This window comes from Chaetodon trifascialis, chromosome 2 (assembly GCF_039877785.1).
Source record: "Chaetodon trifascialis isolate fChaTrf1 chromosome 2, fChaTrf1.hap1, whole genome shotgun sequence".
In the NCBI taxonomy this organism is placed as follows: Eukaryota; Metazoa; Chordata; class Actinopteri; order Chaetodontiformes; family Chaetodontidae; genus Chaetodon; species Chaetodon trifascialis.
In genome coordinates this window covers 13,586,664-13,601,351 of record NC_092057.1, presented here as the reverse complement: position 1 = coordinate 13,601,351, position 14,688 = coordinate 13,586,664, and the positions used below count along the sequence as shown (strand labels likewise).

The window sequence follows — 14,688 nt, the reverse complement described above, 5'->3', positions numbered from 1 at the left end:
TTATTACACCTCGCTGCTGGTCAGTGAATCCAACAAGCAAATTAATGCTGCTGCTGCTGCTGCTGCTGGAGCTGTTATGGGTGGAGTGTCATGTTCATTTCCTCAACAGTTCTGCCATTAAACCATGCAACTTTCCACTCACGACTGCAATTCTCCAACTCTCTGTGTTAAATTGAACAATTTCACATTATTGCACATTATTGCCAAAAGTATGTGGACACAAACGTGCACATGTTATTGTCTTTTTTAAATGGGGCTGTTTTTTATTGTATGTGCTACAGCTACGGTGGGCAATAGTATGATGATGGGCGTCCATAAAGAAGTGCTTTTCCCAGTTTGGTGTAGAAGAACTTGACTGGCGTGCAGAGAGCCCTGACCTCAGCCCCGGGGGACTCCAGGCCTCATTGCCAGACCTCACTCTTATAGGCCAGATGAATCCACTTAGGGGCCATGGGGCAATAATGCATTATGGGCCCCCACTGACAGCCTACACTGCATTCACCATATCTCTGTGCATAGTGTGTGCATTCCAGACTGAAATGCCTCAGAAACTTTTAGCAAGATCAGCATGAAATTTAGTGCAGGCCTTCTTTGTCCCCAGAGGATGAATCTTAATGATCTGATGACTCCCTGACTTTATCTCTAGTGCCAGCATAAGGTTTATGATTTATTTGTGATTTTCAGTGAAATGTCTCAACAGCTCTTAGATGGATTGCAATGAAAATTGGTACAAACACCCTTTCCCCCAGCAGGAGAACAGCTAATTGCTTTGACTTTTCATCTAGCACCATCATCAGGTCAGATATTTAATTTGTCCAATACTTTGGCATTATATCTGCTAAACATATTAGCATTGTCACTGGTATTGTGTTCTTACATTAGGATTAAGCTCAAAACATTACTGTTCTTAGAACTGCCTCACAGAGCTGCTAGCATGACCAGACACTCTTACTGAAACAAGGACCTTCTACCAGCCAGGACCATACTATTAGGTAATGATGCATCACTTTGATTTGAGCTGATATTGTATTTTAGGGTTGCATAGTCATAAATTTCCGCTCAGTCAAATTACCATAAAGCATACACACAGTGAACCGGTGGCTTTTGGGGCCTGCAAGGATATGTGGCCCAGGAGCAATTACCTGTATTGCCCTTTTTCCAGCCTTGCTGTTTGCTGAATGGGACTAAATTCCTACAGCCAGCTTCCAAAGTCTTGTAGAAAGCCTTTCCGGATGGATGCTTGTACAGAAGCATACTGGTGCTCATGGCATTGAAATGACACACTCAAAAAGTGTGAGGGTGTAATGTTTGGGTGTCCTCATACTTTTGGCCATATTGAAAGTTATTGGCCTCTGGATCAGCAGGCTGAGGTCAGGACTCTATGAGGCCTCCATGTCATGTGACGATGACTATTAACATATCACATTGGATAGTCAGAGGATTCAGTAAAACCTCCTTCTGGACATCATATATGTATGGGCAAAATACAAAACAACGACAATTAAAGCTTATCTTAAAACACAATTTGTTTTGTTATCACAGCCTTGATAACTGACAGCACCTGGATGATCCACCAAGCGCCACCGGAATGATGCGTGATGCATCCTATCCACCGGGGGGCGCTGTGTTTTCTGCAACAACACTTTGACCTTAGCGGGACGCCAACAACATGTTCCGGGTTCAAACTCACGCGGAGAGATTGGAGATGAATCTATGAAGGCACAATCTTTGTACAAAACCGCTCTTCTCCGTTCAAGGCAGAAACTGTACCCGTATTTCTGCGTTTATAAGCTTTTGTTGAACGTTGTTTTCGTGACGCTGCGGTTGCTTTAGCGCTCCGTGTTTGCTGAACATGTCTGCGGAGGAGGCGGACAAAACAGCCACCACTGATGCCAGCGCTGGAGACGAAGAGGAGGAATGGCTGTATGGAGGTAATTTAAAACATCCGCAAACACAACTCCTCTTGACCATCTGGGACATGTGTCTCTGTGTGTGTTGCTCTGCTATGTTAAATAACTGCAGCTAACCAACGACACTGGCTGCTGTAATGAGAAAATTAGCTAGAGAGTTAGCTCGAAAGCTAAGCTAGCAGCTAGCCGGTTAATTTGCGTTTCTCGGCCTTTTGAAGCTGTGTGGTTGGACAAAAAAAAGTTGTTAAAGCTGCATGTGTGACATATTAATTTAGCACTCAACCTTGATATCGCTCTCTTTTGGATTTTGTGCATGAAGTTTAACACGAGCACCAACGAGTCCCATTTTTCATCTTTCAGATGAGTCTGAGAGCAAAGATGAGGACGAGGAAGCCAAACTGAATGCTGCAGTCAGGTATTTACCACCTGTGCTCACACCTATGAACACCTTGGACTTGTCTAAGTGATTGAAAAACGGAAGAAGACACCTGTTTACATTCAGAGGACTAGTTACTATACATTGCAGCACAGAAAAAAAACATATAAAGCATGTAAACCTCTTCATACACATCCAATAGGTTTGCACTTGTCAAAGAAAAATGCAAAAATGGACTGACAGCTGACTGATCCAGTCTGTTTTTGAATATGCACATTACATTTGTATAGACGCATAACTAGATAATTTTACAGACTGAGGGAAAATGCACATTTCTTACTGTTTTTCAACTGATCATACTGTGTTGCTGTGTTTACAGATGTTGCAGATGTAAGCAACTGTAGAATAATACCAGCAAAAAAAGAGCAGGAGAAAAATACTTGGCTTGAGTTGTGTCAAACTGTACCTTTTGATCCAGTGCTACATTTGTGTTACGATTGTGTCGTTAAGAGAGCTTGAAAACATGAAAACTTGAGCGTTGTTCTCCCCTATTGATATTTATCCTGAATAGTATTATCCACAACTTTCCTGGATTTTGTTATTTAAGGATGTTTAGGATGTGTAATGCTTCATTTTATCTACAGTGCACCTGCTGATGCTTCAACAGAGGATGCCGCTGGACACGCCACAGGGAATGGAGTGTCCTCTGAGGTAAGTTGCTTGTATGCATCGTGACGTGTGCTTTGCTTTTTGTCTGTTATGACTCTGTTTATGTGCTTACCTCCCAGTTTTCAGATTTCATTCCTCTCACTGTTTTTTGTCCCGTCGCTTTGAGAAGCGCTTGCGTGTCATCCTTTGTTTTTTCTCGTGGTCTGTCAGGCCACAGGTGAAGCTGCAGGTGAGGACGTTGACAGTGACAGCGACAGCGATGATGACGACGACGATGTCCGCGTCACCATTGGAGACATAAAAACTGGAGCACCACAGTACACGTAGGTTTTAGTCAGTGTGATGAACGGTTACTGGCTCCTTAAAATAAGCTATTAAGGATTTTAGTGGTAAACTAAGCTTTTAGTGGGTCTCTTTACAATTCACAATGAGCTTGGTGGTGCTTTGACATGATACAAAAATAGCCTGTCAGACCAACATAAGAAATTTTGGACAAACTCATTGGACTGTTTGCAGATCAGAAGCTGATCTGTTCTGAGAGTTCACTGTTCTTATTTTTTACTTCTATATGGTGTCATATGTGTTGTGTGAGATGGGGTTTATTAATTCGTTTTGTTTGTTTTTTCCTCTCAGACCTTATGGAGCTCCACCTGTCAATCTCAACATAAAGACAACAGGCTCCAGGACTTATGGACAAGGTATCGTTTTTTTCCTCTTCTGCACTGTTTTGCTCAACACTCCCAGAATATAGATATTGCACATGAAGAGTAGTAAGTAGTGTGTTGTGTTATTTATTTTCATCAGCCACCAAGCTGAAGGGCGTGGATCTGGATGCTCCTGGAAATATTAACGGAGTTCCAGTGCTGGAGGCTGAACTGGAGTCATTTGAAGAGAAACCGTGGAGGAAGCCAGGTGTGTGTGTGTGTGTGTGTGTGTGTGTGTGTGTGTGTGTGTGTGTGTGTGTGTGCGTGTGTGTGTGTGTGCGTGTGTGCGTGCGTGCGTGCGTGCGTGCGTGCGTGCGTGCGTGCGTGCGTGCGTGCGTGCGTGCGTGCGTGCGTGCGTGCGTGCGTGCGTGTGTCGTTAATGGACTGTAAAAATGTTCCCTCAGGCATGTACACCATTTCACAAATTCTGTGTGTGCGCGTGTTTGTAGGAGCGGATCTGTCAGACTACTTTAACTACGGCTTCAACGAGGACACGTGGAAGGCTTACTGTGAGAAGCAGAAGAGGCTGCGCATGGGCCTGGAAGTGTCCACTGTCGGCTCGGTGACGAGCAAGATCACTGTGAGAGACCAGTGCTTCCTCTGTCCTCCTTTGTTTTTCTTGACATTTCACCACCTGTCTGCTTTCTTTAGAAGTCTCACCCTCTCATCAGTCAGTTGAGATCAGGGCGGTTTGCCAACTTCCTGAATGTATTTTTAGGTTTCTCTGTCTCGTTTGTTTACTTTAAAAGCAAGCTTCACATTATAGCAAACCCATTTTTTTTAAGTCTGAGGAAAAGTAGTAGAAGTAAACGTTGTATTTTCATTTCATTTCACATATTTCTACAATAATGTGAAAAGATTTCCATTAACATGAATGACCTTGTTTGACTACATCTACTAACTGTCTCTACTGTGATTAACACACTGAAACGTATCAGCAGGCTTATTGTGGCTCTTTCTTAGGTCCAGCAAGGCAGGACGGGCAATGAGAAGGACATATCCAGTTTGCCCGTTCACACCTCTAAGCCAGATTTTACATCTCCTGTCAGTCTGTACAAGTCCTCCGTCACTCAGGTCACCAGGTAACACTTCTGTTTTCCTTGCACTTATTAAAGATATTTGCTGATGTAGCTCACATGCAGTTTCCACTCGAGGTGTCTTGTGTAGAAAAGTAGCTGAGGTAACATTAAGTGTGTTTCCATCCAGCTGTTTTTCTGTACGTTTGAATTTTACTCGTTGTGGAAAACATGAAATTTGGGAAAAGGTTAAAATAATAAAAGATAAATCCTGACGTACACGAAGCGCGTGAATTAAATGTCCACTGAAGTGTCCGCTCCACTGTACAGAAATAAAAGCGGCAGATGAAAACATCAGATTCGTGTGGAGCGACGAGGAGACTCAATCGAATTGTTACATAAAACAATCTGATCTGTGTAGCAGCGATTAATTTATTTGAAGGAAACTGCACAGTGAAAACACTTCTTTGTGTTAAGCTTAACACGCTCACACTGACGCACAAAAACACACCCGGTCACCTCCAGGTTTGCCAGCGTCCCTGTGGTTAAAATGGGTGACCGCCCCATGGCCTGCATGTGAGTGTATGTGTGTGTCAGGGCCGATGTTACTCTCATCTCCTTTACCCCTGTCCTTTGTTTCAAAATGGTAGGATCTCTCCCCCTCAGTGGACTGGCCCGCCTGTTCAGGACATGTCTTATTATACGTAAGTGGGCATGGCCTTGTCCCTACAAGATGAAATGGGCCTGATGGGGAATCTGTATGTGCTAAAAGGAGGGGCCTGGCTTTTTTCTGGACCATGAAATGTGACTACAGAAAAACTTACTTCCAGGGCCCCGATGATGCTTTATCTGTAGCCATCTTTCTGTATGTTTGGGGTGGTTGATGTGCATGTGTCATGGTAGAGAGTGTTAACACAAGTTAGAGCCATAGAAAGAGAAAAGGAGACAGATTGTTCATTTATTATCTGAGTTTTTTTTTTTTTTTTAAAGTTACAACCACAACAGAAGGGTCCTTACTTATTTCTAAAAGGCCCTGTATCGTACTTCCTTAATAAGACGTCTCTTCAGTTTGGACAGGATGTTGAGTTAGGACATAACACAGTGATGAATCTTCGCTAGGCGGCAAGAGGTGGTTTGATTTTAAAAGGATGTGCGCGAGAGTGATGAATCGTTAGAAAAGCTTGAGAATTATGGTGCATTTATTGAGCCCTTTGAGGATGCATAGTTCTCTCAGGTCACCATTTAACAGGCTGTTTAAATATATTCTTCAGAGACAAAATTGTTTCTGTCACTAACAGAGTTTTTAAGAGCTCTGAAAGACCAACACCTAAAGAACAACTAAACCTGGTTGTCATTAGAGGTAGACTGATGAGTCGATCGGGCTGATGTGTATCGGCTGATGTTAGCTTATTTCAGATCAGTGATGTTGGTATTGGTGTATATTTTGGTTGATAAGTAACAAGAAATTGCAGTCCAGAAATGCTAAAGTGGGTTTGAGGTCATTTACATCCACCAGAGAGCTCTGACAAGTCGATTTTCACACTGTAAAAAAACCTCCAGTCAGCGTGTGTATCGATCACTGTATTAAGATTGTTTATGTTCTGTGTTTGTGTACGAAAAAAGTCTTTTTTCCGCTGCCGTAATTGATCACTGTCTCAGCCTCAGAAATCCAGTCAGTTGGCCTGTAGTTGTCATCATATGTCTGTGAAGTCACTCAGTCATCCAGGTTATCAAGAGGGTTGAATCAAGGCCGAGTGGACTTTGTTGTACAAACTTAAAAACGTCTCGCCTCCCATCCAGACGGCTTCTTCAGTTTTAAATGGCTGGTGTGGAGTGACGGGTATTTAACCTCTGTGGGCTCGTCACACAGTCATTCACTACATTTACATGCAGTCAAGTAACCCTTTCACAACCGGAATATCCGCAATAACCCGGTTGCGCACGGCCATGTAAACACCAATAACCCTTTTGAAAAGGGTTTTTGAAGACCCGAATATGACCCCTGGGTTACTCCTTTTCTAACCCGAATTTTTGGTCATGTATACGCCTATCGGAATATCCCCATCGAAGGGAACATTAATTTGTGTTCTGCGCATGTTCTATTCGCAAGGAATCTTGGTCTTTTGAGTGCAGGTAGCATGGATATGGATGGCACAGCTCCGGCTCCATTTCCTATTTCTTCACATTCTCGCCTTCCATGAATGAAGAAAGTGAGACAGAATAGAGTCAAGTACTGGTGGTGGGTCAGCACCAGCACCAAAGCACAAATGAAGGCGACTGCTACCACAGTTGTTGTTTTTGGATACAGGAAAAAGAAGCTGAAATGATGCGCATTGCGTCATGACGTCCGTGCGTCGCTGTTTTGATCGGGATATCCCAATTGATTACCCCTGTTTGTTCACGCATGTAAACAGGTTATTCTGAATGTTTCAGAAAGCGGAATATTGACTATAACCCGAATATTGACTGCATGTAAAGGTGATGATTGATGCCGCTTTGGTCGCCGGGGAAGGGATGAAAGTGGACAGCATTGTAGATGGGAGAGAAGTGGTGTTGTAGACCTCCTCTTCAACAGGTCTCGTGACAACAACAATAACTGTCGTTCACACCTGGTCAGGTGACTGTAACAGCTGCCATTAAGCAGCTGGTATCAGTGACCTTGAAAATGATGCCAGAGAGGTTAAATATCTGGGACTCGAATGAGAGGCAAAGATTTTCAAGTTTCTGTAACCAAGTCCAGTTGTTCCAGCTGTACCCTTCTTGGATTGTCACGATGTGTTCTTCAAAGTGTACAGCCTGCCGAAATGATTGAGAACCAGTGGTGTAGTGCAGGGTACGCAGCGTATACCTTGTTGGTTTAACTTTAATGAAATGAACAGGGCAGATGAAGCAAACCACTCAAACATAGATGTGCTTTATTATGCAGTTTGGTCTGAGTGTGTGAAACTTGAAAACAAGTTTACAAACTCATCAACTGATTCGGACCAGCTAACAAAGTAGAGTGTGTAAACACCTTTAGATATGTAGATTATGTGTGTTGCTTATTGTATGTGTGAAAGTGTGAATGTGCAGTTTGTTTGGGACACTGCTCAGTGTCTTGATTTTTATTTTTTATATCGTTTCCCCAGGAAGACGAGCGGTACTATAGACGTGATTGGTGGGCAGACGGCCACCATCAGCCGGGTTGAAGGGCGGCGCAGACACAATCTGGATGGCAACAACATCCAGGTACAGAGAAGCAACACAGACGCTCTGAATCCAAAACACTGAGAGGACTCCAGACTCATGGAGCTGAAGCTGTGCTGGTCGTGTGTTGTCAGTCTAACTCTCCGCTCTGTTGTTTGGCAGGTGATCGCTGAGCAGTCAGACGCTGAGCCCACTCCAGCTAAGATCCCCTCCTTCTTTGCTCCCGGACCAATCCCACCAAACATACCCCCACCTCCTTTCCTCCCTCCGCCACCCAACGTCAGCGCTGCACCCCCACTCATCCCACCGCCCAGTAAGTTCATCATCATCGTCCTTTTTCTTTCTCAGCTGATGTATTTGACTTCAAGCAGCCATCCTGTTTTACCCTGTATTTGCTCTTTTTTATTGGTTTCAATGAGTTGTCTTTCTCCGTTGTAGGGTTGCCCATTACTGTCCCTCCTCCTGGTTTTCCTCCTCCACCCAGTGGGCCCCCTCCTGCTATCATCCCCACTATGGACAGGTAACGCACATGTAAACACACATACACACACTGCAATGGCCCTATTTTAATCATACAAGCAAATCGACATGTGCAAGGCCGTAGATGGGTGGGTGCATGGGGGTCTCCAAGTGCACCTGCTATTTTGGTTAATGTATGTGCAGCAGTGCAAAGTGAATTTTTAATTTTTGATGATCATTTAAACGCATCTTCTGGTTGTCGCCTTTCTTTCCACAGTGGCCACCCTGGAGGTTATGATGGACGCTCCGTCCCTTCCTACCCGTTCCCTCAAGGTAGGGTTTACAACATAATCTGTTTTTCAGACCTCAGCCACTTGTTTTCAGTCCATTGATTAGAGATAAACATGGAAAATGATCACTGAAATGTGCTTTAAACAGTGCGAACGAGGATATTTTGACAGATAGAAGCAAATGTGCATTCCTGGCTATTCAAACACAAGTAAGTTCAAATTGTTTCATTTGCATTATCACCCATTTCCTTTGGCTTCTCATCTTTTTCAGGCGCGTACCCTCCACCCATGGCTGGAGGTGTGCCTCCACCGTGGCCCCCCATGATGGACAACTCTAAACCATGGGACTACTATCCTCGCCGAGACGACAAGAGAGACAAGGAGAGAGAGCGGCCACGAGAGAGGACGCATGAGCGGGAGAGAGAGAGGGAGCACAGCCCTTCAGCTATGAGCTACACCAGGTGAGAGGGACAAGAACACATACACACACAAGCACGCATGCGTTTTATTGGTGCGTCACTATTTGTTTTTAACCAGAGATGGGAAATTGATCGGTATGGGTGCGTTCATAATAAAGTGAAACCTCTTGCTCTTTAATCCGCCACAGCGACGACGAGCGGCATCGTTACCGCGAGTACCAGGAGCGCGGTTACGGAGAGCGACATCGTGACCGGTCGAGCCGAGAGAAAGAGGAGAGACACAGGGAGAGGCGGCACCGAGAGAAAGAGGAGGGACGCCACAAGTCCTCTCGCAGGTATATACACACACACACACACACACACACACACACACACACACACACACACACACACAGCTTCTCTTTTAGACCATTTGACCCAAAGCTCAAATGGGACACTGCTGCATTATCTCCTTATATGAATCAATTGGTGAGGATGCTGACTGTTAGCCTGTTAGCTTTAGCCTCAGTTTATTAGTATGACATCATGTACGTAGCCTAAAGTGCACATTTAAAATCTTAAACTGGTATGTTGGAAACCTTTAAAAAGTCACCTGGAGGCAGAGTTTTCAAACGACTCGTGGAACTAATGTTTGCTAAATTAGCACGCTAACAACAACTGCCAGCGACAGGTGCAGAAGCAGGTTCCCGTTTCTATCTGCTGTCTATCTAATTTTGAAATCTGCTGTTGTTATCAGTATAAACTGCATTAAACTGTGAGAACGGCCAGATTAACAGGCGGTTTTGTCCCATGCTGTCTCTCTCCACCATTTCACCTCACCTTTTCTTCCTTTCACCCATTGATCTTGTTGTCTGTCTCCATCCCTCCTCACCTTTTTATCTCCCTTTCACCTTATTGCCTTCCTTCCCTGCCCTTTTACTCTCTTGCCTCTACCTCTCGAATGTCCCCCATCCTCACCTCCTCCTCTGCCCTTTCTGCACTTTCGTCCGTCTCTTTCCATTAGCAGCAGTAGCAGGAGGCGGCACGACAGCGAGGAGGGCGACAGCCACCGGAGGCACAAACACAAGAAGAGCAAGAGGAGCAAGGAGGGCAAAGAGGCCAGTGAGGAGATCAGCGCAGACCAAGAGAACCAGGAGGCCATGGAGTAGTGATCAGCACCTCCTGATTTTCCTCATCTGTCCATCTGTCCCTCTGTCCCTCCGTGTTTCCCACCACCAAGATGAGAAAGAAGCAAAGGGAGAACATGAGCCCAGGAGAACCAGGAGGTCGCGGAGTGATCGATGCGTCCCGTCACTCCCATCTCCATCAGTCTCAGCTTTCCTCCACCCCACTGTCGTTCATCCTCACCATCACCCCAGAGGAGAAAGGATGGAGAGGAGGAGGTGGTGAAGGAGGGATGCTTGTCCTTTAACTTCATCTGCCTTTCCATCTCTAGCTGACACCAGCCAGGGCATCAGTCTGCCTTCTACCCCCTCCTTCCTCTCTCTCCTTGGCCCTCCAGCCCCCCCCCCACGCTCACAGATTTCACTGTCTAGTCAGGATGATCAGATTTAGCTCTTTTTCTGTCATTTGTTTGTTTATTGTCCTTTTGTTCTTGTCCTGTATGAAGACATCTAAAGAGACCTCTCAGTTTAAGTTCAATTAAAAAAAAAAGACTTTTGATAAGATGTGTTTTGTGATTTTTTTTTTTTTATGGCATCGGTAATTGTGCAGTCAAAACTTCAGGGTCCGAGATATTGTGATCCTCCACTCAAAAGTGTGTTTTTCAGCCGGCAGTGCACAGTTTGGCCTATCAGTGGGGGGTGGGGGGTGGGGGGTGGTGGGGGGGGGGCAAAGTTCAAGTGAACATCAAATATTAGATTTGAAAAAACAAAAACCCAAAACTGCAAGTCAGTGAAGAAAAACTCCACATCAACAGTAAAATACTGCTTTTATGTTAATGACAGAATGGTGGGAGAAGCAATATAATCCTGTTTTGTACGGTTTCTGAGTCTCCGTGACAGATTAGAGAGGATTATCAGAGAGATTAATGAAATATATTAGCACACATACTGTGCATGAGAACCTCTGCTGTTACATGTGATCGGATCAAGATTCCATCAATTCTTCAAACAGGCCAAAGTCCCACCTCTCTCTCTTCCTCCTGGCCTGTTTGCTTTGGTTACATCAGCTCACAGAGTCGCGAATGGTGGGATGCATTCGCTGTGGAGACAGCTGATAGAACGTCTGTGGCAGGCGGTGAAGAGATTCACCTGAGGAGAAAATAAAAGTGTGGAGGACAAACTGGGGGGCTCGTACAAGAGGCCAAGAAGGAGCGCTTGAGAAAAACAAGATAATAGACATTGAGAGGATGAAGTGTGCTGCTGCTGCTGTTGTGCTGCTGAGTCTTCTCTCAGTGGGACGCTCTGCTCCTCTGAGCGACTGTGACAGTCTGGTAAAACCGATAACTATCAGCAGTGAAGACGTAAGTCTGCCATGTCTGTTTCACTCCGTACTTCTGTTTGATTTTAACCCAGTTAGACGGATGAATGATGTTTTCCTCTGTTCGAGAAGTCATGTGTGTCAACATAACATAACATAACATATAGTGCACAAGTACACGACCTGTGCTCTCTTCAGGTTTGATAAGACAGAATATGGCAATTTATTATCCGTATGAATGTGAAACTGGAACCATAACTTACCTTAAAATGTGTTTTTCAGTTTGATGTTGCCACAGATCAAACCACAACCTGTTAAACCACAGGAGACAGCAGCTCACAGCTGTTAAAAGCCCATGAATAAGATTTTGCCGTTCCAGATTTTGCAAACACGCTGCACATGCACCACGGTTTCTCTCTTTTGGGCCGTGAACTTGACAAATTTCTGGGCCCCAGCAATGAACAGTTGGTAGATTTCTTCAGGTAATGTTATGTTTCCTGGAAAGAACTGGATATGGTAGAAATTATACAGAAAACAGGAATGACCTTGAATCAAAAATGTATTCCTCTATTCAAGGTTTGTCTGTGGACAAATCACATTTTAGCATGTTCATCTGACTTGCTGTGCACTGACTAAAGCAACATTATGCTCTGGCAATTAATAGGACTTGAATTTGCCATGTACCAAATTAACAATGTTGATCTTTTACCTACAATTAGAACTAAATTACAACCGGAAAATATCTTAATTATCAGGGAATTATTTGGTCCAGACTTCATATTGACCTGTAAAACAAAGCTTTACCAAACTTCAGCATGGCATCATTCTGTGAGCATTAGCATTAGCTCCAAATATATAACTTTTCAAGCTTATTTAATTTAGTATATCGAACAAATCTCCCACAAGCCCTCGAGGTTGACACATATTCTGTTCTCTGTCTGTCATCCAGATGCTGGGAAAGTGGCTGTACATCGGCGGGAGCTCTGACTTGCCAGGCAGCCGCTCCCTGGGCCGTCTGCTGTCCAGTGTCTGGCTGAATATCACAGCCACCACCCAGAGCAACATCCTCAATATCGTCCAGACTCAGAGAACGTAAATCCCCACAACACAGCACCACAGGCGACATGTTTCTGCTTTTAGAGGGAAATCAGGCGTCTCCAAATAATAAGTGTCCCGCAGGAATTTCTAAAGATGAATCCTGATGGTTCCAGTTAATGTGTTTTTACTAACTTTCCAGTCTGGACCACACGGCAACATCACGCTGCTGTTGTTTGGGAAATGTTTTAAGGAGGAACTTTTCTTGTTAGAAATAAATACGTTGGTAATGAGAGAGTTTTGCTGTCGCCTCACGGCACATCTGACATCAACCATTCATTATAAATTCAAACGTGCATCATTAGCAGTTTGCAGAGCTTCAGCCTGTTCAGTATTTTAGCATATTTGTGTAGCATCTTCAAACTAATATATCTCTGGAGAGAGGCGAAGGGTGTGTGCATCGTGTACATGTGCATGAATATAATCTGCATCACTTCTCTGCACAGTTTTAGGTGTTAAGCCTCATCTTTTATTATACTTTAAGCCATTTGATCCACAGATAATGTAAAAACATTGTTTTTAGCAGCTTTAAGTATTAAGAATTTAGCTGCTGGTTTACTAAAGAATCTTTTCTTCTTTCCTTTATAGATATGACACCTGTTCCAGCCTTGTATACAATGTGACCTTTGAAAACAGCACACTGATAATCGGTGAGTGAAGAAGAGCCATTATGATGTATCAGAGAGATTCTTTAGAAATCTGGAAATCTGCGCTCAAACACTCAAATCATTTCCTGTGGTTTCCTCTGTGTGTGCATGCATGTATTTTTAACAGACCACAGTTTCTATCTGAAGGAGGTCTACCTGCCGACCGACTGCTCTGACTGTCTGGCTGTCCATGAAGAAATTACCTCTGGCAAAGACACCTTCATCAGTTTTCTGCTTTTCAGTAAGAAACACTCACGCACCAGCCTGAAAGATGAGCCTGACAGTTTTACTCTAAATGTCTCATTTTGGACTGCAGTCTTAATGTAATTGTCCGTAACTCTGACGTGTTTATGTCCAGGCAGGGGAAAGAGCGTCTCAGCTGCTGCTGTGGAGATGTTCAAGAGGCAAGCAGAGTGTCTGCAGATGCCGTCGCCCATAATGATAGACCCAAACTACGGTGAGAATTGGAACGAATCTCCTCATGCTGTGCCTTCATAATTTCATACAAAGCTGTTTTGTGACTTATTCCTAATGTGTACGTACACAGAAATCTGCCCGGACGACATCTTGCCCTCCGAGGGGCTCAGCGTTCTCAACAACTTATTAGAGATGAAGATGGTCCACCGAGTTGGAAGATTCCTGGATAGTATTTTTGATATGTTCATGAACTGATCTGTGCCATAAGTCACTTTGTATGAGCATAAAATATGATATACATAAGTAGTTGTGCACATTTCATAAAATTAAGATGGAAGAATAACCTAGTTTTCTTATTATTAATAGTGCCATTGTTATTGAAGTTTTCTGATTTTTGTTTAAAAAAATACCCCTCAATAAGACATATAGGCATAGTTACACATGTAAGAAAAAGACACAAATAAAATGATTGATAGCAACACTTGTTGTCCAGTAATTGAAGTCAAACTCTTGGTGAATACAATAAAATAAGAAGGAAATGATCAGGGGTGGCAGAGTGGGGCAGCAGGTAGTGTGCGTGCCTCACAGCAAGAAGGTCACCGGTTCGATCCCCGGGTCAGGCGGGGCCTTTCTGTGTGAAAGCATGCGTGGGTTCTCTCCGGGCACTCCGGCTTCCTCCCACAGACCAAAAACATGCTCATTAGGTTAATTGGTGTGAGTGTGAGCGTGAATGGTTGTTTGTCTGTATATGTTGCCCTGCAATCGGCTGGCGACTGGTTCAGGGTGTACTCCTCTCGCCCGTTGACAGCTGGGATAGGCTCCAGCACCCTGCAACCCCGAAAGAGATAGTGTGGTATAGACAATGGATGGATGAATGGATGGAAATGATCAGTTAAATAAATGACATGAACAAACGAACCCAATATGTGTTTGTCTGTTCATTTGTCATTTATTTAACTGATCACTCAATCAGTTTTCAACTTCATGTTCACGGTATGTCGGTGTGTCTTCGGGTGTTCACAACCTCAAAAGGAAGAAAACATGACTGCATTTTGGCACAAGAATACGACGAAATCGAT

The 14,688-nt window shown here is 44.0% G+C and overlaps 2 protein-coding genes across 5 annotated transcripts; both read left to right on the top strand.

The window, feature by feature from the left end:
• Positions 1-1,641: 1,641 nt before the first annotated feature.
• fip1l1b (FIP1 like 1b (S. cerevisiae)) lies at positions 1,642-10,692 on the top strand. Of its 4 annotated transcripts, none has more exons than XM_070979463.1 (16): positions 1,642-1,931; positions 2,271-2,325; positions 2,931-2,997; positions 3,166-3,278; positions 3,589-3,653; positions 3,760-3,867; positions 4,109-4,239; positions 4,623-4,741; positions 5,326-5,379; positions 7,804-7,903; positions 8,024-8,174; positions 8,300-8,381; positions 8,598-8,653; positions 8,882-9,071; positions 9,218-9,364; positions 10,036-10,692. In XM_070979463.1, the coding sequence occupies exons 1-16, from the start codon at positions 1,853-1,855 to the stop codon at positions 10,175-10,177; spliced, it is 1,659 nt and encodes a 552-aa protein (XP_070835564.1). In that variant the 5' UTR covers positions 1,642-1,852; the 3' UTR covers positions 10,178-10,692. The 4 variants fall into 4 exon arrangements, with proteins under 4 accessions (XP_070835564.1, XP_070835557.1, XP_070835580.1 ...); XM_070979456.1 differs by having other exon boundaries at positions 10,033-10,692; XM_070979479.1 differs by lacking the exon at positions 5,326-5,379.
• A 505-nt stretch (positions 10,693-11,197) lies between these two features.
• On the top strand, positions 11,198-14,086 carry LOC139348261 (uncharacterized). The gene is made up of 6 exons (XM_070988217.1): positions 11,198-11,493; positions 12,400-12,542; positions 13,134-13,195; positions 13,320-13,433; positions 13,551-13,649; positions 13,740-14,086. Exons 1-6 carry the CDS (start codon positions 11,380-11,382, stop codon positions 13,862-13,864), a joined length of 657 nt encoding a protein of 218 aa, XP_070844318.1. The 5' UTR covers positions 11,198-11,379; the 3' UTR covers positions 13,865-14,086.
• The last annotated feature ends 602 nt before the right edge of the window (positions 14,087-14,688 follow it).

Excerpts from the sequence above, each read along its gene's own strand:
- fip1l1b (XM_070979456.1), top strand. The coding sequence starts at position 1,853 with ATGTCTGCGGAGGAGGCGGACAAAACAGCCACCACTGATGCCAGCGCT. Across the intron at positions 5,380-7,803 it reads CAGGACATGTCTTATTATAC|GAAGACGAGCGGTACTATAG; the intron begins GTAAGTGGGCAT and ends TCGTTTCCCCAG. Across the intron at positions 9,365-10,032 it reads CGCCACAAGTCCTCTCGCAG|CAGCAGTAGCAGGAGGCGGC; the intron begins GTATATACACAC and ends TCTTTCCATTAG.
- LOC139348261 (XM_070988217.1), top strand. The coding sequence starts at position 11,380 with ATGAAGTGTGCTGCTGCTGCTGTTGTGCTGCTGAGTCTTCTCTCAGTG. Across the intron at positions 13,196-13,319 it reads AAACAGCACACTGATAATCG|ACCACAGTTTCTATCTGAAG; the intron begins GTGAGTGAAGAA and ends TATTTTTAACAG. Across the intron at positions 13,650-13,739 it reads AATGATAGACCCAAACTACG|AAATCTGCCCGGACGACATC; the intron begins GTGAGAATTGGA and ends GTACGTACACAG.